The 26,259-nt window shown below is 35.8% G+C and overlaps 1 protein-coding gene across 11 annotated transcripts in view; it reads right to left on the bottom strand.

Moving 5' to 3' along the window:
• Positions 1–3,368: 3,368 nt before the first annotated feature.
• The window catches only part of APAF1 (apoptotic peptidase activating factor 1), a 41,275-nt gene continuing 18,384 nt past the window's right edge, over positions 3,369–26,259 (bottom strand). For 4 of the 11 annotated variants that reach the window (XM_037390607.1, XM_037390608.1, XM_037390609.1 and 1 more), the window contains 17 exons: positions 25,870–25,983; positions 25,100–25,278; positions 23,098–23,224; positions 20,879–21,004; positions 20,200–20,331; positions 18,177–18,302; positions 16,992–17,153; positions 16,594–16,722; positions 15,680–15,805; positions 14,696–14,815; positions 12,255–12,380; positions 11,780–11,905; positions 9,994–10,113; positions 9,531–9,656; positions 8,647–8,772; positions 8,054–8,200; positions 3,369–4,979 (listed from right to left, as the gene is read on the bottom strand). In XM_037390607.1, coding sequence (XP_037246504.1) covers positions 4,836–4,979; positions 8,054–8,200; positions 8,647–8,772; positions 9,531–9,656; positions 9,994–10,113; positions 11,780–11,905; positions 12,255–12,380; positions 14,696–14,815; positions 15,680–15,805; positions 16,594–16,722; positions 16,992–17,153; positions 18,177–18,302; positions 20,200–20,331; positions 20,879–21,004; positions 23,098–23,224; positions 25,100–25,278; positions 25,870–25,983 — 2,256 coding nt within the window. In that variant the 3' untranslated portion in view covers positions 3,369–4,835. Of the gene's footprint in view, positions 4,980–8,053; positions 8,201–8,646; positions 8,773–9,530; positions 9,657–9,993; positions 10,114–11,779; positions 11,906–12,254; positions 12,381–14,695; positions 14,816–15,674; positions 15,806–15,923; positions 16,014–16,086; positions 16,309–16,593; positions 16,723–16,991; positions 17,154–18,176; positions 18,303–20,199; positions 20,332–20,878; positions 21,005–22,412; positions 22,497–23,097; positions 23,225–25,099; positions 25,279–25,854; positions 25,984–26,259 lie in introns of those variants that run through there. The other 7 variants (XM_037390610.1, XR_005104677.1, XR_005104678.1 and 4 more) reach the window with 7 other exon arrangements.

Here is a 26,259-nt window from a genome sequence, read left to right on the forward strand (position 1 = left end):
TATAGAAACAAAATTTGCTATACAGCTAGTAGAGAACAATTGAAAGAGCCTATTGCTTTAGAAAAGTGAGTAATGTAAAATACCATTTTTTAAAAGTATTTTAAATATTAAGCATACTTTGTGTGCATTTATGCATTTAGAAATAACACATGCTTTACCTAAGTACTGTTGTATTTGCTTTTACCCAGCTAGCTTGCGTAAATTTGTCTTTGCCTCGTTTTGCGTATTTTAAACATCGTGATTTTCAAAATTCATCCGAGTTCATATGTTATTAGAGAAGCTGGACAAAGCTAAAGAAATAATCACAAAGGGACACAAATTAACTGAAAGAAGTAAATACGAGAAGAAATGAAAAATATACACATGAACACAGAGTCTGACTGTGGCATCCCAAGTAAATACTCAGATGAGCACAGAACACAAATCCTCTTTAGCCTGGAGGACTTGAGTCTAACCATTCTTGGAGCACTTGTCATACATACAATATATGGTTTGTTAAATGGAAACAAGCACAGGAAGCTAATTTGTTCTGTAAACAGTCAGGCCCCAAGAGAGAAACTGCCTATTGAAACACTTTTATGATACTTTAGCTTACTCCTCCTTCTGAATAAGCACACACACGCTACTTAAATAGTTCGGCTAGTCCATCACACTGTTGTGCCATACCCCACAAGTGTAACTGTAGGAGATGGCACAGGAGGTGCTGAAGCTGCCAGTAACACATCCAGACTGAAAACCATACTCCTTTATACTCACTGGATCTTTCAGGATGCATCCCAACAGCCCTAGCCTAGGCCCCTGTTAAATGCAGCTGCAAGGTTTCTCATAAAAAGCCCCCTTCGAAGAAAGGTGTGCAGTGGGTTAATTTGGAAATTTAATTGAGTTAAGACCCAGGAAAATCCAACACCCCTCCTCCAAACCCACCACTCCCCACCCCTTCGAAAAACCCCACAGCAACACGCAGAGGCATGGGCCACAGCTTCGGAAGCGCTGAAAAACACGGCTCAGCCTGCGGCAGAGCTCAGAAACAAGCCCAGTCTCAGCTTAACATCTTACTGCACATTGGCAGAGCTGGTGATGGTGTGCCAGTCCTAGCTTGAAAAAGCAAAGTGAAACAGCACAAAAATCACACTGAAAGTGTTCTGAGTACCTGGCACGCTCCCTGTTCTCCAAACGGTAAGGTTCATTTGGCTTCTGCTCTTCTTGCAATCACAACAGAAATACGGCGTTCCAAGTCCTCAGAGCTCTTGGAAGCTCTCTCCATCACCACCATCTATGAGCCCAAATAGAACCGTGTCTTTATAGTACAAAAGGAGGAAAGCAAAATACAGAGAAATAAACCTGAGCATGTGCCATCCGAGGGAAATACCAGACAGCACCCTAGCCACCAGGCTGACGTTGGCACTCCTTGGCATTGCCATGGCACCTGTACTTGCCATGAGGGAGAAAGGGCAACCAAACAGTTTGGTAAGAGGGTCATGTCCTACTAGCAATTGCAAAATCATACCTGAATTCTCCGTGACCTACTAGTATTCTGGATTTACTGGCTTCTTGAAGGGCAGAGTGACCTCCCAGCAACATTCTGTTCTGGGAGAGCAGAAGGAACTACCTGAGTCAAACTGCTTTCTCAGCCTGGCGTTCCCCTGAAACCTGCAAAGGCATCAACTCCTGTACAACTCCTCAGGAGAGCAGACACAAGGACACAAACTGTTGTAGCTAGACACAACCTGGGGAACTGGGTCCCATAGAGAGGCTTCACTAAAAAAATCAGGGGGAAAAAATAATCAGCAATTTGCACAGCATTCTGTAATAGGGAGTTTAACTGCATCATTTTCTAGGGGAGGCAGAATAATTTTGGAGTGGAGGACATTCCTTTACTGGCAACCGGTTACCAGTTCCAGCTCTACCCACACACTCCAGCACTACAAGAAATCCATAAACCTTTACATAGAAAAAACCTCAGGCAACTAACTCTACAGTTCCATTTCAACGACTGTTTAAGATAGGAGGGGCGGAAGGGGAACACTGTAGTTAAAGGAATGGTACAAATCAGGGTAATATAAAGCATCCTCTTGAGCAGCTCTGCTGCATGTGGGTACAATTCCTTGTTGATAAAGGAAAGAGAGAAAGAGAGATTTGTGAAGGGAGCTGTAGGTCCAATTGCTAAAGTGAAGAGACTCAAAACTTCTACAGAATCTGATAGGCATCATTACTAGGAAATATACCTAAAAACTGTTTACACAAAAGCATATAATTTCAGTTAAAGAACCAGATAAAATTGGCAATGCTCATTAGTTAGATCTGAATGCAGACTGATTAAATTTGATCTGGCATTACAAGAGATAATGGAAGCATTGATGTTCCATCTACATAAAAATTGCTTCCGGCCAAACTTTCTTTTGTTTCCTTTAAAATACATAAAACATCAAAGAGAACAGCTAAATCTGATGACACAGCAGGACTATTTTTTATTACAGTAAACTGCCTTAACCTTAAATATTTTAATTAAGAAGTTGCTGTCTTGGTTGGCTCCTATTTTAATACTTTTTCATTTAAGTTTTGTCACCTTCTTCCTGCGAATCATATCTGTTCTTTGGCTCTTCACTTTCTCACCATTATTTCTCTTCTACCTCAGCTACAAAGACTTAAAGCCCACTCCATACGTTTGCACATAAATGCAACCATCCTGACTCTGTTAATACCTCCTTCTATGAAGTACAGCCTCCTCAATTCCAGCAACAAGTATAATGCTTCTGTGTTGTCATTCTTGCAGAATAATTCAAGAAGGCACCATTTACCTCATTCAGGCTTCTGTGCTACTTGCTTCCTACCACTTCAAAACCGAAATCATCTATGAACTCTGCTCATCCACCATTCACTTTCTTCATTAAACCATGCTCCTCCTATCATCACAGTTTCATTAGCATTGTCACAAACGACAACTTTCTGCCCTGATTCCTCATGTGAAACATTTATCCCATATCTTTTTACCTGTTTGGGACCCACATGGTCCTGTGCAACAAGGACAGTACGGCCTATGCAATCAAGGAACACTGGCTGAGAAGAGCTTCTGGTTCCTTGAATCTTCAGCTACCCAGGGAGGGTACTGATGAGGTCTGTACAAACTAGACAGTAGAAGCAACTCTGTCCTGAACATTGCAGGACATGCTGCAAGACTTCAGTTTCTTTTTGTTCACTTTTTCCTCCATCCTCATACTGAATACTGTTGCTTACCTGTCAAACTATTTTTCATGTAGTTTGTAAAGCAGCATTATGTTTAGATTGAAAACAAAACCACAATAACACATGATAAAAGAGGCAGCAATCCCAACCCCCACTCCATAAAAAAACCACCAAAACATTCAAGATTTCAAATTGATTTACAATTTTGGCCAGTATTGCCTGGATTATCTTTATTCAATGCTGTACATACTTAGAATACAAAACATCATGTTTTTTCTATTGAATTTCATCGCTTTACATTTCTGCCAGCAGTATTTTGATTATACTGACCCGTACTCAATGGCACCTTAGAAATGGTGGAATTTCAAGTTTAAAAAAAGAGGAAAAACTGATGATTGTCAAAACCAGGAAAATACTAAGAACATGTATCAAATCTTCTGAATTGCATGTTAAAAAAATTACTAAAAGTGAGAAATCCATTATTCAGTATCAGTTGAGACACTTGCTAATGTACTTTTTACAATCAAGTACTTAGATGAAAATCACCATATTAATGCTTGTGCAGTTGCTCAGAGCAGTTGAGAGGCAATTCACTAGAACAACGCTTACATACCTAAGAAAAATTGTTATCTGGTTATTCACAAAAGATAGGTCAAGTATAATCAGTACAAAACATCAACATTTCTACCCTATATGGAATCTATAACTAGAAGATTAAAAAAATAATAATAACAACATGTTACCAGGCAGGAGATCCCTGTGCATAGAACCCCATGTAAACAAAGCCGATGACAGTAAAATGTCTCCACAGTACAAAGCGAATGCTGATTCCAAAAGGATAAATAACTAAAATTCACATCTTATATTTCTCAATATATACCCTTTTAAATCATTTCCATCCTCAGTTTAGCTGGTTAGCTGCATTCATCCTTTAACTGGAAATGTGGCACAATCTCATCCACTTCAATTGCAATACCCTTTCAGATCTTGCCTTGAGAAAACGAAGGCTCAAGATGTTCCCCTTAATAGGAATAGCTTATATGTGTTACAATGTGCTTTACCTCAAGGTTAGAAGCACGAAGGTTCTTACTGCCAGTGGGAAGCACTGCTGCTGTAAACTGAACAGCTACTTGATTTGTTTTGAACATCAAGCACGAAGATAGCTAGTTGCATTTTTCAAATGAATGATGTCCCTGATTCTTTCCATTCTGTACTAAAGGAAAATCTTTGCATCACAGTAAAAAAACCCACTTTTTTTTGCATCTGTACAGTTGTGTTCGTGGCTAGAGAGCATTTAGCCATCAGCCTTAGCCCAAGATACAAATTCAAAGTATTATATTCCTCTTATTTCTTCACTGCCATTAATATTAACTTCAACTACTTTGAATAAATCTTAATATAATTTCCTTACAAAACTTAAAGCAACACACTTAAGATGCAAATAGAAACTTGATTATAATAATGCTTACTAAAAACAAGATTAAATGCAAGTTCATTTGAAAAAACACGCATAAATGTACATACACATGAAAACATCATGAATACAACAACGAAATATAATTCACAGCTTAACAAGTTCACACAAACATTTAGCAGAATTTTTTCTCCAGCTTAAAAAAATTAATTATCTTTTAAGCTGTTGAGCACATTAATCATAACCTCTGTAATACATAAAGAATGCCAAGATTATCTACAGTCACATACACTTTGAAATTAGGAGATACATGTATTGACTTGAGGTTTGTTCCGTTTGTGTAGAAGGTTTGTAAGGACTCTCCAGTAGTTACATTCCACCACTATAAAAAATAACACACTTTCAGTTAGTTGAGGGAAGCTTAGAATACATTCTATAAACAGGCTTAGCATGACAAGCCCAGTTGACGGCCTTCCCAAAGAGAATTAAAAATACAAGCAATCGTAAGTAGAAAATGTTTAGGACCAGTTACCAGAGGTATAAGATTCCCAGATGAAAACAAACTTCAAAAAGATTGAAGCTGTTCAATTTCAAGAAAGCATACAAAATAGTAAATTCAGGTACTGTCCCTTACCGCATTACAAAGTGCAATCAATAGACGTAAACTGTAACATGTCCAAAATTGAAAAGACTATGTATTTTTATATAACCAAATGAACACACAAAACACATAGCCAATTGAAACTATACCTGCATCAAGAAACTTAGCTGGACTCACAAGATCAGTCACATATTTGAAACCATTTGCAGTTTTTTTTAGCAGGACACTTTTTTTTCAGTGAGATTAGATTTTTTTTTTTTTTTTTAGAAAATACACTAAGTACTAATAACAAAGATATGAAGAAACCTTTGACCATCAGTTTACTCCATGAACACAGACTGAAATTTCTCATTTATCAGAAAAACTGTAAGCCAATGCAAAACTGAACCAAACGCAATCCAGCACAAAGCTGTTACCTGACTATTCCAATATGAAGTCTGCCCTCTATTCTTGCAACATTTAAGTGCAGTAGCAAAATATCAAAACAGATTACCTTCAGCTTTGATCATCTATAAAAGGTAGTATTCCTACTTTTTAGCTTACTCATCTCATGAAATATGTAACATTACAGGTAATGTCTGCATAATACATGTTTGCAACTACACAGCTACAATGTTCATATTAAAAACACCTTTCCTAAAGTGTCTATTATTTGATGAAGACCTGGGGGGGGACTGGGGCTGGGACACAATGCCAAAATCAAAAAAAAACCACATCACAAAATCCAAAAACTGATCTTAACTAACTCTTGAATCTTTGTTGTTGGATACATGATCAGGTGCTGGGCCAGTGGATACCACTCACACAGCAAGTTGAACAGTACATAGCCAGATGCACCCCATCTATGAATGACTCATTTGTTTAAAGGTAACTTCCATGTAACTCTACAATCCAAACTGCGTACAGTTTTTAGAGGTCCACTTCCGAAATGTTTTACATTTTCACTGACTGGCATGTCCCTACAAAAAGGGTACGTGTGTGCGTTTTCGTGCACATCATACAAATGTAGATCTTGCAAGAAAAGCAGAAGTACAACACTTTGAGAAGACATGGTGATTGAATCTATTCCCAATAACTGGAAAAAGGCAAACACCATACCCATTTTCACAGAGGACAAAGATGATGCTGGGAACTACAGGCCAGTAATTTTCACTCCACTATCCGGGATTATTACAGAACAATTTTTCTGGAAGCCATTTCAAGTCATGTGACAGACAAGAAGGTGATCGTGAACAACTAGCACATATTTACCAAAGGTAAATCATGCTGAACCACACAGCTGACTTCCACTGGCAATAATGGTGGCTCTGCAAACAGCATGGCAGAAGCAGTGAATGTGATTACCTCTCCAGTTTGACTACAGGAACAGTATAAGAGAATGTGTTGAAGGCTTGGCTAAAGTCAGAGTTAAAGACCGGATGGGTGGAATACAAGGTAGATGACAGAGTGAACTGCTAGATTCAAAAACTAGCAGTCAGCAGTCCAGGCACTGTGTTGAGCCCTACCCTAGTACAAGAAATACACTGAGAAACTGAAGCAAGTCCAGCATATGGTCATTGAGATGGCTGGACACCTAAAACAGATGTCACAGAAGAAAGAGAGAGCAATGAATTTGTTCAGCCTGAAGAGAAGGCGGCTAAATGCTGCCCAACTACCAAAAAGAGGGTTACAGACGACAGTCAGACTCTCCTCTCAAGGCCCTGAGGCACCCCTGTTGGAGCAGGGGACAAAACTTGATGGGGGACAGCCCTAAACAATTTTACCTAACCGTGCAAACTACTTCTAGCAAGGGGCTGGACTAGATGAGTTCCAGAATCTGCCAACATCCTAAACCATTCTATGACTCTAAGAAGCATCACAACACCATACTGCATAACCACAAGACAAAATGGGAAGGAAGCTAGAAACAAGATGCATGTCTTGTTCTTTAATATGAAAAGAAAGATGTTTTTGATCTCCTATGTCAGAAGACGTTTTCAATGCTAAATTAGAAAATTCAACAATCTTTGTTAAATGGTTACTAACTGACTTCAAAGGATTAGTCTGGTAGCACATTCAATGGCTGAACACTGACTAATAATCACCTAGCCTACAGCACTCTGTGAGATGAGAAGTCCACAACCTGTCATTTCACATACAAAGTTTCTAACAGGTATTAGCTATTACACGAGGGGAAAAAAATAAACTCCTGAAATTTACAATTATGAAGAACACATCCACAGGCTGAAAGACCGACAACCTCTTCCCCTTCCCCAAAAATATATCTGCCCAGTAGATATATGAACCAATGAGATTGATGAAAAGACTGATTTCCTCAGTTTCAACATGCCCTCTTCCAAAGATTACTTATATAATGTCTTTCAGGGTAGAAAATTATCACCTGGAATTCCTTCTGAATCTCTCTTTACAAAAAAATTTAACGCTTAGTATCTTTTAAAGAAAGAAAAAAAAAAAAGAAAAGAAAAAAAAGAAAGTCTGACAGATCATTTTTCTGCTCATTATAAAGAACACAACTGCTGCTGAAATTCAGTGGATATTAAGGCAGACAAAAATTACTGGGATCTTTCATATGAAAGTTGTTAATGAAAGACATTGCTAATAAAAATGGAATATAAGGAGTTCAAAAACAAACTCCAAGTCTGAAGCCTGAATTCTTATGAAACCTTTTTCAGGGGGCTCTCAGATTTGAGAAGAAAGAAGTGAAAAGTGCTAGACATCCATGAAAATGGAGCAGCTTTGTGTTACGTAAAATGTTTCAGGTCTTTCTTTGAATTGGTCTGCATTTTCCTTTAGAATTATGAGAGTATTGCCATTTAATTAGGTATGTTAGGATATTTTATTATTTCAAGGCTTACCTTAAGATAGCCTCCAGATGAAACAAGCATTTTACTGTCAGGAGAAAATGAGAGGTCTGTTACCCAACCACCATGTGTTGGTTCTCCCTCATCCACAGTAACAGGGGAGCATAAGTGAAGTAATGCACCTGTTAAAATGTCCCAAATCTAAAAAGAGAGGGAAGATTATTGTATAAGTAAACTTAAAGGGGGAAAAAAAAAACACTCTCAAGTAAGGAAGGCTCAAATATATTTTTCTATATTAGAGAAAAAAAACATTGTAAATAAGCATTCTACTTGAAGTGACAGAATAATACAAAAAATTAATTCTCCTCTTAGAACTGTATCATACAAGGAGAATTTAATTACATATGCAATTCACAGTAGAATTACTAGTAAATCATGTGAATCAGTTCTGCAGCATTCATGGAACATAAATCTATCAATACGGTTACTAACTACTGTCTCATGTGGCAAACTGCTATTTTCAACTTCCCGATGTTCACTACAACGCTAACAAATTAGACATGCAGAACACAAAATATGAGAATTTTTCTCTCTGTGAACTGACTATCAACTGAATTATAAAATAAACAGCAAAGTAAAAGCAGTACCCTTATTTCTCCTTTGTCATCTCCAGTGGCCAATAATTTGCTATTAGGAGAGAAAGTACAGCACCGCACACAGGCTTCGTGACCTTTCAGCTCATGAAGAACAGATGAACTTTCAAAGCTCCATATCTAAATGTAAAACATTACAGAAGAGTGAAAGATAAGTTCAAAAACTATTATGACTTCTTTCTAAAACGGCACCAGCACGTGTGCACATTTATAGACGTATTATACTGTAGTCTGTTTTTCTTTTCATCTGAGTCACACAGGAATGCATTTGCTACAAGTTACTGAACCAACTGCAAGTATATATTTTTTTTTCCTTAGGAGATACTCTTTAATGAAACCAATTCATTTACAAGGAAGTTTAAAACTGTTCATAGAAATATGATTCAATCAATTAATTTAAAGCTATTTTTAAAAAAATCTAATGGGATGCTTTAAAAATCTAATGGGGCAGCACCAAAATATTAAACAGTTCACTTCTTTTTGCACCTTGCTTCTGAACAGGAATACCAGAACCTCTGGACAGCACTTTCACCAGAAGTTTCAGAAATTTTTCTTAGCTTAGGTTTCCAAGTTCAGATTGTTAGGCTATTAACAAATCAATACAGACAACTAAACAAAGTGTTCTGCACAAACTTGTGCATTAAATGTGTATTTTATTTATACAGTCACCAGGACAGTCTCCAGTTATATCCAAAAATCAATGGTGAATGACTATAACAGCTTTAGAAACATGTTCACAGATGCAGGAAATTTAATACTAGAAATACAACATGATAATATGCATAATCACTAGTTAACTCAGAATAAAAAAAAAAAAACAGCATACATTTCAGGACAAATAAGGCATTGTTTTTATCTTTGCACAAAACGTAACCTACCTTTGCAGTTTTGTCAGCAGAAGTAGATGAAAATTTACTACCATCAGGTGAAACAGCACAGGAAAGAACAGTACCTTCATGGCAAGCAAAATCTTTTTCTGTGTTTCCAGTGGTGATACTCCAAACCTACCAAATACACAGGAAAAACAGGTTACTTTGTAACACTGTGAATAACACTGTGAAAAGGTTAAAACACCCGTGTCTTACACAACAATATATAAAACTCAGCTACATAGTTCTAATATGGCCAACATTTTGTTATACTTAGTCATACAGTTAAAATACAACAAGAGTGTAAAACTTACTAGGAACAGAATAATCAAATGTGACTTAAAAGTCAGCTTATGCTTTAGGATCAATTCAATAAAATGTGCGCCAACAAAAAGTGCAGGAAATAGCAAATGTTAGAAGAGACAGTAAAATGTATTTTATGCGATTTATCAATTCACAGCCTTTTATTTACCTTAACGGTTCCATCAAATGACCAAGAAAGAAGTTTTGAATTTTCCAGAATTCTGAAATCCTTGATTGCTTCCTTGTGCCCTCTTAGAAACACACATTCATTCAACTGCCAATTCCATACCTAATCATAAAGTTGGAATACTTTTAAAGAAAAGAACTTAATGGCAAACACAAGAAGAATAAATTAACTGGTTGATTTTTAAATCACAGGAGTAGTAAAAAGTTCTTATGGAGGTGTCAACTAATTAAAAGGTTAAATATTGAAGATATCCATAGTAGAGATACTGGAGATTGAGGATGTCATAGTATTTAATAGTCAACCTATGACAGAGTTCCCTATAATACACACATTATCTGATTTTCAAAGTGAATGCGATGCTTAAAATTCACTGGTAATTTGAAAAGAAAAACAGTAATTTTCTAGGCATCCCAGAAGTTTTGGGTTTTAAACCTTTGATTATTGCAACAAATAGACTTCCGTCATCTGATAGACCTCATGTTTTCCATAGTTAAATTAACTTTCTTTTATATTTTGAAGCATATTTTTAATCAAATGCCATTTTGCTTTGGATTTTTATAACAAAATGACACTCCTATTATTAATTCAACCACTCCCTGAAAACTGAAGTAGTGTCATTTCATTTTACAGAAGCTATTAAGCATCGATTTAAATGACAATAATTTAATAGTTTTCAAATTAATAGATTTTCAGCATCAAAGAAAGAACAGAAAGTGAGGTGTTCAGATGAGAATCCTGGAGCTTTAACTGAGGCGCTGTCCACTAGAGGGAGCCGAGGACCCAGAAAAGCTACCCACTTTAGACCTGAAGGAAGGATCCAAAAGCCCATAAACTTGTGACTTGTCTGGACTGCTTACTTGACCACAGAGACAGCACTCACCCTGGTTTCAGATCGAAACAAACACCAAAGTGGGATGCTGCATAGGTTACGTGTGTATCAGCAAGTAGGTAGAACACTGATGCTGGAACAGATTTGCTGAGCAAAACTGGGCTGAAGACCAGCACCCATACGTGTTTTGGAGGTTTTATTTCAAACCAGTTCAAGTTTGGTTGTGTGGACTTAATGCTCATTAGTAGCTGGAGCATGTGCTCTCCTTAGTCATCCTGTCAGCATGCCTGCAACTGCTCTGTAGTGCAAACTAAAGCACAGTAAGCATAAATGACCAGGACGTTCACTTGAAAAGAGCATCCCTGAGGTGAGCTAAAATGTTAATACAGACACACCTGAATCCTTCCCCAGAGCCAGTCTTCCTTGCTGAGAGGCAGAACTTACTAATCTGAGACTACATTAGTGTAGCCATTCTGTTTTCAGCTAGCATCTGCATTCAGCACTGTACTGGACTAGTTGGACACATCAGGCTGCTCAGAGATTGGTCTTTTTACCTCATTTCAGACAATTTACTTACATTTCAGACAATGTAAGCAAGCCCACTGACAGACCTACCACATGTGACCCAGAACTGGCTATATCTTGAACCTTCCCTTATGCAATCAGAACTGTTATCTTCTTTGAAAGTTAATGTTCCTTTCACCCATCTTTAAGGAATTGTTGCTTTTCTATCATCCACAGTATTAAAAACAGAAATTGTGTAATATTCATTATCATGTAAGTTATACGTAGAGTCTACACCTCCTACAGTCCCTTGGCCCAAGATGGAGCAATAGAGAATACAGTAGTCATTTACTGAGTTTACGCTATCCATAGTATAAAAGATCATTTAAAATAAACCCTATGTTACAACGTAGTATTTTTCAGTATCTTCCAAACCTGTATAACTGAATCATGAGCACTTGAAATGAGAGTCTGACAATCAGATGTAAATTGACAATGCTGCACGGATGTCCTGTAGGTGTTCTGCGACTTCAGGACTTTCCCATCCAACAACTGTAATACCTTTAAAACAAAGAATGAAATGATTATTTTTTTTTACATAATTGAGAAAAAGGAAGAAAAGAACACGCAAATTCTTTTTCAAATAACACGAGATTGTAAATACATAACTCTCAGTCAATGGACTGGAACAACCAATAATTCGTATGAACTTAGTCCTTGGTAAAATGAAATTCAGAGATACATTATTTGCTCTACCCTTAAATTATTGTCATTTAGGCATCCCTAACAAATGTAAAAACTTTAAAGTACTATGTTGAAGTATATTATTGTAAAAAGTCATTCAAATGACAGGGTGTTTAAGATTTAATAATTTAATTTAGGATTAATAATTTAATTTAGAATTTAATACCTTTATTGTTCCATTCTCCTGTCCAAAAGCTGCAAATTTAAGATCTTCACTTAAGCAACAGCAGGAAATGGGGGATTCTTGAGCCGCTGTCTGCATAATAACACTGTCTGTATTTCCACTGATAAGCTGCAAGATAGTAAATTAATGAAGTTATTACTACATTTTAAAATTTAAACTTAAATTACAATACCTAATTTTATTTATTTATTTATTTATTGTAAAAATACAATACCTAATAAAGCTAAGAAAGAGAAGACTGTACAAGTTTCAAACGGTAAAGATCAGTTATTTTCATAAACCAATTACTCTGAAGGTCAGTATAATGACCTTCATTGAATGCTCCCTGAACAGGACAGGTTTGCAGAAGGAAACTAATCTTGGTGTTAGAAGGCTTTTTACAGTTTGTCTGACTACAGGAAACAGTAATTCAAAATGCTGCTACCAAATTTCAAAAGCCACAGAGTGAGCTCCATGTTCAAATTTACCTTGCTCACTAGATTATACAGCTCATACCAAATGGAGCACAAAATATTTTAAGTGCATCCTCTAAGAATGATTTTAAACTTATTAGCACACAGAATATACCAAATCTCAACTCAGTATCACCCTCAAATCAATTCCTTAGGGGAAAAATTAAAATCTCTAGAACAAAATTATTTACAAAGTTTAAGTTTAGAAAGATACAGTGTGAAGTGTTTAAAAATTAACATACTGCACATCAAAAGGTGACCAGGACCCCAATTCTGAGATACGACAAATTAGAAAGGGTATAACAGCACAGCTGCAAGAAAAACGTTTAGAGATGTGATAGCAGAGATATACTGTTAAATTACAGTACACATCCGTAATTACAATTTGTCTTTTCAGTCAATTTCTCTTCTTGCTTTCTAAGTCTTTGATTACTACCAGAGAGTCTTTTCACATGACTGCACATCTACAGGACATCAGAGTATTGTATTTACAACAAAAAATCTAAGCACTAGGAAACGGTTCATGTAAAGTTACCACAGAAATAGCAATCATAGATAAATAGATCAGGTCTACTGATTCAAATGAGAACCAGGCTACACCATTACACAGTAGTCACTACAGATTTTACAATTCAGGAAGATTTAAGAGTAGCTGTTACTCTAAACTGCTCCCCACACATAAACAGGCATAACTCCATTTGCTGTGGTTTCTCTCCTCTCCTCACTACAACAGATGCAGCTTATTTTTTCTCACATATTTGTTCACATAGATGTTATTTCAACAATGACCACTTTCTGTTGGCTCAAAGTCTGAAATCTTTTTATCGCCAAGGCCCCACTGAAGACACTTCAGCTATTACCACATCCACATTCACCACTGTTCAAATACCACCACTATTCCACTTAAGGTTTTTTTAATAGGACTTTTAGGTAAGGTAAGAAATGGCTAACTTGTTGACAGGACAGATAAAAGAAGTAGCAGCCTAGGAAAAGCTGAGCATCTCTAGGACTAGAAATAAAGGCAATGGCCACACTGATTAGCCAGGATTACATAATTTATGTGTTTGCCTTCGGCCACATTAGGAGAAAGGACATGACCCTACATAAAAAGATTATCTGCACAGTGTCCTTCAGTGCAGGGCAGCAGAATCTATTGCAACACTCATCTACCTATACATCCAGGAATAAGAATTCACTGTTTTCACAGCCCAGAACAAAGTCATTCCTATTTGGATGCTGCTTTAGGCTGAACACCTGAAATCGCTACCTCACGCCCAGAGATATGGCACTGCCTGTTTTGTGGGTTAACATGCAACGGGTTTGTGTAAGGAGCATGCTGCAACAAATAGGAAAGTGTTCCCACTTTTAAACAGTTACAGTCAAGTAGAAGCATAATCCGAATCATTTTGCTATCATGAAACAGAAACATATTCTGGCTGTTGGGGTACTTACTATTTGGTGGAGGGGTCCAGAGTAATAAGCGTATCCACTATCAGTATTTTCTTTCTATAAAAGACCCCACACTCTCCTAAGGCTACAGACAAACCTAGGTTCACACCTTTCATTCCCCCAGTTTGAGATGATTCCTTTAGTTATTACACAGGAGTTCCAATGCATTATGTACATACGCTGTGTAACACCTGGTCTATACATGCTGCACACACTACACACTGTTGTGCACATCTAAGCCACCGAGAGCCCACAGACTCCCCAGTCATGAAGAGAAAGCAGTTTTGTTCCTCTATCCAGCTTCACTTTTAACATATGTGGAAATTTCCCCAAAAAATTGACGGTTTGCTTACTAGGCAGAGTTTCTAGATATAAACATGTTATCATACATTAAGAGTCATCTGCTACACATTTGACTGTCGAAAGCCATGGATAAGCAGCTCTTTCAGTGCTTCCTCTGCTTCCTAATGAGATTTGTTGATAACATTCAAAAGTACTAACAGACTGACAAATACAGCTTACTTGTAAATGCTTCTGATTGTAAATTGCTAAAATCATCACTTCACCATTGTGAAATACAACATCTAGTTCACTTTTTAGTACAGCATCAGAAGACTTGCACACCTTCTTTGTTTCCCAAATCTGTTGAAAAACACAGTATTTAATTAGTTTTATTAAAGGACATGCTATAAAATTTGCTGAGTATGAGTACCTGTAAACCAAAGTCTTACAAACTTGCAAGTAACACTAGTTTTTTTAAAATCAGTGAAAATTATGCTTCTGCTATTTTTATTTACTAGGGAAGATTGTACAATTACTACAGTGATTCCAACAGATGAAACAGAACTAACTTCTTCCAGGCTGCCTAGTAGACTCCCCTGTGTTTAGAGTTGTAGCTATGAAGTCCAGAATTTTCTAATCCAAAGAAAAGTGTTAAAATTGAATTACAAAAAATTACAAGTACAGATTTCTATACTTCAATTGCTTTCAATATTTCAAGAATATGTTAACTTGGGAGAAAAGGAAAGGTTACCTTGGTAAACTATAGTTCTACTTTCACAGGTTTTAATAAGGCAGTACAATTATAGAAATCTATCCGAAGTATTGACACACAAATATCTCTAAAAATGAAATTAATATCAAGCCCGCTAGAATCCACAAAAAACTTCACAATTCCTGATTCAGAAAAAATCTAAAACAAAATAGAAGGTTACAATTACTCTTTAACAGCTACCAGAGTTAAAAAAAAAATCACATACGGTACATCTAGATAAATAGTAAATAAAGTAAAAAAAGCCAGGTCATTTTACTGTATACCTGAATAATTTTACAATTTTATAACAACTTTTTAAATTTATATTGGCTATAAATATATGTAACTACTAGATACATAATATAACTATAGTATATATATAATTTTAGAATAAGGAGTTCCTTAAATGAGTAATTTCATATTATATATATATACACATACAATTTTTTAAAAAAAGAAAGATGTCACCTTACACGTACTGTCTGGTCATCAGACGCTGTCAGAAATAAAGATCCATCCGGCGAAAATGTCACACAATGGACCCAGCTCATGTGTCCCCTGCAATATGCCACTTTTGATAAAGACTTAATATTCCATAACTACAATAAAAATTCCAAAGAAAAACTCAAATGGATTTTGATTGCATTTACAGGGAAAATAGTACAAAACAAAAAAAGGAGTATACTTAAATTATTATTTCTTCTAGTATTTTCTTACTTCTCATTTTGAAAACTGATGTAACAAGAACTGTGCCTGCTTATCACATTTCGATGGTCAGGGAAAGTTAATCAGCAGCCTCTTTGACTGCTACAATTTTAAAAGACAAAGGGGAGGGGGGGGAAATATCACTCACAGTATAAAAAAAAACAAAACAGAGTTCTTTGATCAATAGTTGCAAAACCAAAAAAAACCCACCACCAAACAAACAAAAAAAAAAACCACAACCAAACCACTCCCAAACTGATACTTTACAGGCTTACTCTATCCATGCTAGTCCCAAAGTTATTCTAGCAGTTTCATGCCTTTTTAGTGAGTTGCCACATTCTGCAGCACCATATAGAAGGAAGAGAGGGTTTGGTTTGTTTGGAGTTAAGCAACGCTCCTGAGAATGACAAAAGTAACTTTAAATAAATTTAATAGAATAGTCTCTTTATATAAATGTGAGTTCTGTTGACCAAAATGAATGTGTAACTTTAAAATGTTATTCCCAAATGGTATTTTACATTTCAGAAGCAAACGAAAATTAAACAGAATGAAGCACATTGAAAGCCTGCTAAAATAGCTACATTTGTTTTACCTCTGCACACAAGAAACTATTAAGACAAATGTAATATTTTATATTGCAAGTAGTCTTCCCTGGTATACTGTAGCAAAAACAATCACTTACTTCAACAGAACAGTGAGACAACGCGACTGCTACTAACTCATCACCAGGACAAAAGTCACAGTATTGGATGGTACTGTGATGGCTTACGATGACTTGTGTTAACAAATCACATGTTTTAACATCAAAAAGCTGTGAACACATAATTTACCATAGTTAGCACCCAGTTTGAATGACTTCACTATAGACATATAGTTTATATGCTCAACAGTGCACATTCTTGAATTCTGAAAGGACTTCCCTCAGTCAAGAAGTTTGTCACCCACATATTTTTACTTTTCACACACTTGAAACCATGCATCTTTTATCTGAAACATCTTAATGTCCTCAAATTTTAATCATAATTTCTACCTACATTTTAATATGCTACCCCCAGAAAATTACTGAAGTGAGGTACTTACCAAAAGTTTATTTTTAGCTACCACCAAAATCATGTCACCATTTCTGGACCAAGAACAACATTTTACCAAAACCTCCACATCATCTGCTTGCTCATCTGCATTTTTGAAGAAATCTTTTATGTCAATACTTTTCACTTCATTTCCTGAGCGTGTTTCCCAAAGCTGCAATAGAAAGTAAAGGAAATACACAAAACCTCTTTTTACTAAGTGGAAACAGAATACAACAGGAGAGTCCTAATTCCAAATTACTTCTAGGAAAGACAACAGGTCAAGGGTACAATACCAAAAAGCCTTTGCTACTTTCCCTGCTCAAGAAATAGCATTAGAATATTCACAAGGCTGGATGGCTTAGACAAAAAGAAAAAAAAAAAAAAAACACAAAACCAGCCACCCAAACTAAAAAAAAAAACCCAACAAAAATAAAAGATTACGCTATAGCAGAACCCTTTCCCTGGGTTTTTCCCTCATATCATTGCTGTCTTAACTTATATTTAGCAGAAGTATAAAATCAAAAATAATATCTGCTCTTCAACTTTATTAAAAGTACACTCATCATGAGAAATCTGGTATACATCTGCTTTGCACCTTAATTCACTGAGGGACCTGTCAAAAATCTATGGAATATCTCTGTTCCCTCCACCAGTTTTCCTTCTGAACTTGCATAGTTCTACTGCAATCAAAGGCAATAAGAATAATGCATTCTGAGGAAAAACATAAACCTCTCAATTCTCTTCTAGTGCATACAGGAAAAACAGCACATAGAAACCGCTTTTAATTTTTATGTCTAGTGATGATTCATTTTCAGAGATGACAGAACTTTGAATTAACCTAAAAACTTACTAGTCTTTTCTTAAACAAGTTTCACCACCTCTCCTCAGGTTTTTTTAACATTAGTGGGAGGAAAAAAAAAAAAAGATGGTGAAAAGGACTCAAAATGAGGCTAGCTAGAATTAATTTGCAACTACAGGCATCCAAGTTGTTTTTTTTTTTTTCCTGGTACTAGACAAGCCATTTCAAAACCTTGCATCAAAAACTGGACCAATAATCAACTGCTCCAGGACTTAATCCATTAAAGTTGATCATGCAGACACAAAGTCTTCTTATACATATTTTAAATTCTACTTTAAAAAAAAAAATCATTATCATCATCAAAACAAACAGTTGATTTAAAAATACACTGTGTACCTTTACTGTTCCATCTGTTGAGCAGCTAGCAACATATTCATCCTTTGGTGAAAATCTACAGTGACTGACGGAATTTTCATGACCTATCATCGTGTTTCTACAATACTCTTTGTTCAAATCCCAAAGCTGCATGAGAAATAAATATGTAAGTACCATCATATTAATGAACTATTCTAAGACAGATTGTTCATGATCTTTCAAAATCATGCACTGGCAACCACAATCTCAAATTTCTTTTTCTTAGTTTTACCCACATGCTCAGGGACTTGATGCTATGCCTCAAGCTACACCACAATTTACCTCCATCTGCCAATGTGCATGAAAACTATTAACATCAGAATTACACAGAACTACTTAAACTTTCTGTACAGTGCAGACAAGGCCCTTGGTTACTGAAAGTTACTCAGTTTCCTCAGACTGAGGAAGAAACTTCCTCTTGCTTTTTTCCCTTCCACCTCTGAAGTTCAGAATTATGTAACTTGCACATAATAACAAAAACAAAATCTCAGGTTAACCTTGGACAGCCTAAACATCATCCTTGCCACATCCATACTAACAAAGTTAAAAGAACATTCCATATGTTTTTTTGTTTAGGGCTCCCCCTCCCCACCCCTCTCATCACACACAGTTTTCCAGGCCTACAGCCCACACTTCCTTTCTCTGTTTCCCAATTTCTTCCCTTTCTCCTACATATATATATTTTAAAAAAAAATAACAAAACACACACCATCTATTTGACTGTTCAAGTGAGAGCTTGGACAGTGTCCTCAGGGAAAAAAAAAAAAAAAAAATCAAGCCCTTTTGATTACTGTGCATACTTCAGCTCTGTTATTCATTACTCATGAAAGTGTTCAACTGTCTTCGGTCTTGATCACTTTTTTTACTGTAATTGTGGGTATTTTAAACAAGTCCCTTCTAAATCTACCTGTTCCAAGGTGTCAGTTTCAGACAGCAAATACATCTCCTGAGACATCCAGGAGGTCAGCACAAAAACCTTTTCTTTCCACCTTGACGTCAGGTTGTATCTGTATTTTACCTTCAGTTTACACAAACTGAAGCTCTTGCAAGAACTCTTCCAATGAGACTTCATGTTGCAATTAAAACACCTCACATCCTACCAGCTACAGCTGGAAGTGATAGCTGTCCCTCCCACTAACAATTTCACTCCTTGCTGTCTACTCCCAACAGGTCTCTTGCACTAGAACTGGGCAACTGAGTCACTACAGGGAACTGAACAAGCAGAAAACCAATCCCACCAAACAGAAATTTTTGCAGTTGACTCCTTGAATGATACCACTGCAGAATAAGATCAGCACATACACTGCAACAAAAACAAGAACATACAGCCAGGGCATCTTCAGTGCCAGTTAACTATATGATTTACCTAGTTGCACTGTGCAATTGCACTCTTATTTGCCACAGTCTAGGTCTTACTTGATCTGGTTTCCCCCCTCCCTCAAGATGCAGACTTCAGTTGCCCAGTTTCTGCTCTTTCTGTGTATACATACCGCCTCCCAGTCTGAACAGTGCCAGCTGGTTAACCTGACAAACCTCTTGCTTTGATTACTGTTCCTGTGTTGGCTTCCACCTTCGTTTCTTTACTATGCCTGAACAATTTAATCAAAAAATGCATCTGCTGCACTTCCATAATGCTACCCTTTTTCCCCCCATTCTTTCAGCATCCGGTTTTTTACATTATTAACGTTTTCAATCCTAAATTTCTGCCTTAATTTTTCTTATGCTGTTCCCCTCCCAACCTCTGAAAGTCTTGCCAAAGCCCTCATTTTCATGCCCTACCAATAGAGGACTTGCCCATTCTCCTTTGCTGAGCATAAACACTCATGTACTGCCTTGATGAAATCTGATTACAGAAATGTAGTTGGTACTCTTAATTTGTTGCCGTCTCTCTTATACCAGGCCCAATAAAAAACCTGTAATTTGTGCTGTTTAAATACATTTATACATCAACAATTATTCTGTTAAGACAAGCAGCATGAGAATAATCTCAACCTTTTCCACTTACTTTGATGAAACTGTCATGTGAGCAGGTAGCTAAAAGATACTGACCACTTCTGTTATTGAACTGGCAGCAGTTGACCTGCTCTGAGTGTTCTTCGTATACACGCCTACACTGGCCTGTTCTTGAGTTCCAGATCTAGAGAGAATTGAAGGATGAAAAACTTTTAAATATATTTAAAGCAATTCATTTAAAAAAAAAAAAAAAAATCTGTAAACGATGCTGAAATACAGATAAAGTCCTAAAACACTCTTAATAACACCTCTATGATTCAGATTAGAATCTGATAAATACTGGAATTTCACCAAGGTTTTGCTACAATACTGAGGAATTAAAAATTCCAAGTCAGTCACATGTAACAGAAAAATAACATGAAAAAAAGAATTACAGATACACTCATGGAGAAGTGTATTATGGAGAAGACTGGACTCACACATTACATTCTACTTAAAAAGAATCATCTCACATTACAAGTAAAATAAGTGGTAATTCTGTAAGCATGATGTTATCTTTTACGTTATATAACAAGTGGGGCTCTTCTGTTTGGTAAGTAGTGAATTATCCACACAAGATTTACAACAGTTCAAAAAAATTTAGTCTTAACAATCTGCTCTGCCTGAGTTGGTTGAAACTGAAATTAGAATCATAAATTTGAAAAAAAATTGTCTACTTTCCATTTCCTTACCTTCACTTTTTTATCAGCTGAACAAGTTGCTACAAATTCACCATCTGCAGAGAAAGCGCAACAAAGTATTTCATCATCATGGGCACTGATCTCCAGAAGTCTCTCGCCACTTTCCGCTTTAAACACCTAAAACAAGAAATAATAAAATCTTGTAACTTGCATATAATTTTAAATCACAAATATGGGGTTTTTTTCCTCTCGAACAGCTCTCTATATAACCTTTTCATGAAATCGGGTTTATTTTTGAAAGCATTTATAATTTCAGGTAAAATTATAAAAATATTCAATTGGAGCTTCAAATTTGTAAGGATAGTAGAATTTGTTACGGAGAGAAACAGTGAAAACTGGCTTTAAAAAAGATTTGTTTGTAACATGTGTCTCAATTATTTTTTCCACCATTACTCTTTAAGCCTAAATCCATGTCCTTTCCCAGTATTTTTTTTAACAGTAACTACAAAACACTGTATCCATTAAAAAAAATCTATTCTTACAACAACAAATTCTAGGTTTGGCTTTTTTTTTTTCATTTTATTTACATATATATATAAAAATAAATAAAACAAACATATACATTATATCCTTGTGTGGAAAGTAAGAATTTCAGCAGCAACTGATGATTTGAGGAACAAAAAGTAAAGAAGAAGTAGTGAAAAATCACACAGGATAACAGAAGTCTCAGTCCTGAGCTAGTCATAGGCAACAAAAGGACAGTTGGGAAAAAGTGTCATATTTATCAATTTCCCAAAATGCTGGGGTTTAACTGTACAATGGTGGTGGGAGGAAAAGAAAAAAAAAAAAAAAAAAAAAATCAGGTCTCCCCTTATATTCTTAATTATTAACACAAATCACAAGGCATTTTTTACAGCAGCAATAGGACTTCCCCACTTTTTCCTTTACTTTTTCATTGGTATTTCTGTTCGATGACAATTAAATGGTTGGTATTTGCTCAAAAATAGAACACAAATACCGAAGCAACAGGAAATCTACATTTACAGTAAATTCTATAGAATATCTGTTCTTAATCTAGCAATTATTATTTTTTATTTTACAGAACGATTAGAAGCAGCCTTGAAACTGAAAAGCTCAGGCCACTATTAGAAAAAAACATGAATAAAATTAAACAATGAAAAAGGAATTATTGTTAATTTTCCTATTACTTCTTCAACAAAAGTTCAGTTGAAATGCAATTGCAATCCAGAGATTTTAATTTTTTGGGTGGAAATGAAGAGAAAAATAAGCAATCTGCATTCTCAATAATGAAGCCATTAAGTACAGAAGCCCAGCACAGTAACGTCAGCACAGCATAAAATGAGTACATCCACCAGCCACCTCCTATAGTTGATGTCATGATCATAATATTATAGAAGCCAGCAAACAAAATAAATAAATAAAACCACAGTAACAACACATTAAGTAGCCAAATGAACAGCAACTAAGCACCACTAATGTTATTACTTTAGTACTCAACTTATCAAGCATCCAAAACAACAGCAAAGGCTTGCAGAAAAGTTGTTCTTTTCCCTTACCTTTGGCTGTCTGGAATATGGATACTTTAGCAGGTTACTGGCTGGCTGATTGCTAGTTTTCTTGAGAGCTGGTTGGCTCCCCTCCAGGCAGACTGCTGGCAAATTTATATTAGTCATTTCCCTCTCTGTCTCACCTAATCCACTTCAGGCCCATTTCCAATCCAATACTGTCTTCAGCTTCAGGGGTTCATTTTTCTCCCCAGATTTATTACTATTGCATAAGACAATTTACTAAATAAACACCAAAGTAGAATAATGTCCATTATCATCCCATAGAAATACTAAAACGTCTTACCGTTTCTCATTCTGTAGGTCCACAGTGAATAGAAATAACATTTTTGCACGCAAATATTAAATGTGCTGGGGTACATTACTTAGGCTGCAAACTTTTCTGTATCATTAAAAGGCATCTCACATTCATGTATTACAGCAGTAAGGATAGAAGCCCTGAAACCACACAGTTTAGCTTTCGATCTAGAAAGTGATGCTTACTACTCTAAACATGCAATTTGATGTTTATGTAATAATACTGGAGACAAATGATTGAAAAGGATGTATGTTTTAGATCCCTAATATCTCCACATAACAGGGAACAAAAAAAAAAAAAAAAAAGAAAAAAGGCAACAAGACTGTTAACAAATGTTATCAAAATGGTAAACAGCATCTGTTTTCACTCATGCATAGGTATCTTACCTGAAGTGTTTTATCAGCTCCACATGATGCTATTCTTTGTTTATCCTTAGAAAAGCAGGCATGGTAAACCGCATCTCTATGTGGACGAACAACCAGGCGGTAAAGGTTTTTCAAGGATTTTTTATTTCTACAGGGTAAGACAGCTGATTTTAGAGGAGTAGGATTTCCTAGTGCCTTTTTACTATTCAAAATCCTCTATAAAAAGATAACACTTTTTCACACATCTTGAAGAGCAAGCTTTATAACAAACCATCCAACCAACCCACTATACCTTACCTCTCGCTCTTCATGCTGAAGTAGTAAGGGAAACATGAATTCCAACAGCCACTCAAGAGTTTTTATTGCCCTCTAATAATAACAGCTTAGAGATCAAGAAACATAGCATGTGCATGAAAAACTAACATGCTACTTTATAGGCAAAGCTGTTGCACAGCAAGACACAGTCTCCCTAATGACATTTCATGATCTGCTTTTTTACAAATACAAATGTCTTCCTGAGAATTCTCGTTCTCCTGCAGGATCCTTTTCTAGCTTATTCAAAAACATCTGTAAATTTTTAGTAAATTTATTCAATTTTCACAGCAAAAACTCAATTCTTATCACTATATATTTGAATAAAATCTATGACTATCACTGCATTTCAATCAGAGATTAAGTACAGAATCTAACACACCTTATATGACTCCTGACTCACTTTAACAAAAAATTAGAATTGGTAGCAACCATAATCATCCTGTTTAGCCTAATCATAATACAGAAAGCTGTCACTGTAATAAGATATTTCTGGTGTTGAACAGATTGTTACAAGATTAATTTTTTTCTAAAGTCAAATGAATCAATGTACTTCAAGTTTTTATCATTAACTGTTTTCAACCTTCAGGCTTAGCATTCAAATAACAGGTAAAACATCTCAAAACAAAGTAGCTGCACTGTAGAATGAAAGCAATTTTTCACTGCAAAATACTGACTCATCTAAGCCAACATTTTTTTCTTTTGCTTATTTTAATAAAGGTAAAATTGCTGGTCAAAAGAGCAGTGTATTCACCTACACATCCTAAAACCCACTTTTAGAACCTTACTCTAGGATGGGAGACATCTGTCTCTAGTTCTGCTGATTTCAGTCATGTTCTTCAGCCTAAGTCTCCCACATCCAAAGTGAAAGCCCTGAACTACCTGGAAACAGACTCTTCTGAATTATGCCAGCTTCCAAGAGTTTTTGTTAGAATCTGTCAGCTATGCAAAATGAAACAACCAAATATTGAAAGAGAAGACCTAAATTAAAGTATGCCTGGATTAACCTTCCTGGTTATTCCATAATTACTTGACACAGGATCATTCTGTTTTGTAACCACCGAGGACTGCAGACACCAGAAGAGCAACATCAAACAGAAGAATCTAACAGAGACAGTCACATGGTCAGATAACTACTGGACTATGCTGGAAAAATGTTTAGATATGTATACTTTTTCCTTAAACAACTTCCAAAATATGAAAACAAAAAAAAATTATTTAAATAGAAGAAATGTGAAGACTGGGTAGAGATTACAAAGCATTTCGCTATTGTCCATCTAATTTCAAAAACTTTGCAAGTTAGCACAAATGCTCTCCTTTTTACAGTGTACATTTTACTAGAAAACCTAAAAACATACTGTAACATACCCAATACTTGCACTACCATTTTAAAAAAATAAATATTTAGAGACGGTTCAAAGTATCTTACACTCATCTTTGTACAGTTATTTAAAAGGAAAAACCATTGAGTACAGAGTAAATCTACTGCTCTATTTATTTCCATGTAATTATTACTAATTTGTGGCCTTACATATCCAGAGTTCCCCTCCTCCCACAAGTTCTTGAAAATTGTTTCACCTTCTTTCCCCAGAAAAAACACAGCAGTTCTTAAAGGTCTTTATATTAGCCATATATTGTATTTAGTTGTACATTACATCATTTTCTTGGATCAAGAGACCAGCATATCAGTAGATGAACTGCAGCTACTTACGTCCATTCCAAATAAAATGTTCCTGTTTCTCTTTGAGCATGTAGCTTGGCTTGTTGATACACCTCTGATGTCTCTGGTTGGCAAAGACCCAGCTGTATAATGTCAGGAAATGGCTGTCGTCCAAGAAGGTGCCCATTTAAAGACAGAAATTCCTGGAAGTTCTCACGTATTGTGCTATCCTGTGTACAAAGCAGACAGTATTTCATAACATAGAAAGTGGATTTATTTCCTAAGTGCCCTTTGCTTTTTTGATTTTCTATACAGCTAATATTCTTACAAAAGCACTTAGTTCTATTTTTTTTTTAGTTCTATTAGCAAGTATGCATGATAGACTGAAATATTTCATTATCCTATTCAAGAAAGCATATTATCCTTATTTTTCAAATAAAAGATAATGGCAACAGTGACTTATTCACTGCACATTGACTGCTTATTATCAGAAAGACTATTCCAAGCCACCAACAAAATTCCATACCTCCTGAAAAGCAGAGTACTACACGTACCCACCATTAGGTATTGTTGCTCACCTCAGTTACTGAGTTCTACAGTCGATTACTTTGGCACATACTGAAGTTACAACTAAAACTGAAAACTAAGTTTTCTTCATTTTTTCCTTCTCCAGGTTAAAGTTTAACTTAGTACTGGTTTTAAGTTTCAGGTTTTTAAGCTTTCTATTTATCTCTCATATATACACACATCCAACAAAATGCAATTGCAAAACAGAAAAATATGTTTGGAACAGACCGATCATTTACCTTTTAGCATCATACCTTTTGATCCAGGACTGAACTATACTCTACATATTCATGAATCAGATGAGCAGGCCCTACCAATTCTGTTTTAGCTTTAATCCAATCTAAAGAAAACATAAGATCACGAAGTTCCTACAAGAAATAAAAATTTAAGTTCAGAGTGTAAGTTTCACAACAGAATCTACTTACGGGGAAAAAGAAAAGCACAGGAAATATATTAGGTATTTAATAGGCTTCAGTGCAATTGTCTGTAGATAAAAACTTAGGCAATTTCCTGTTTGCTGCGTCTTACTCTATAAGGTATGAAAATTCTGGATATAGAAGGCCAAGCTTGCTATTTTAATGCAAAAGACCACTCTTTGATACAGCTAGTCGGAGAAGGGATAGGAATACAAACCAAACCTTGAC

Source organism: Falco rusticolus, chromosome 5 (assembly GCF_015220075.1).
Source record: "Falco rusticolus isolate bFalRus1 chromosome 5, bFalRus1.pri, whole genome shotgun sequence".
In the NCBI taxonomy this organism is placed as follows: Eukaryota; Metazoa; Chordata; class Aves; order Falconiformes; family Falconidae; genus Falco; species Falco rusticolus.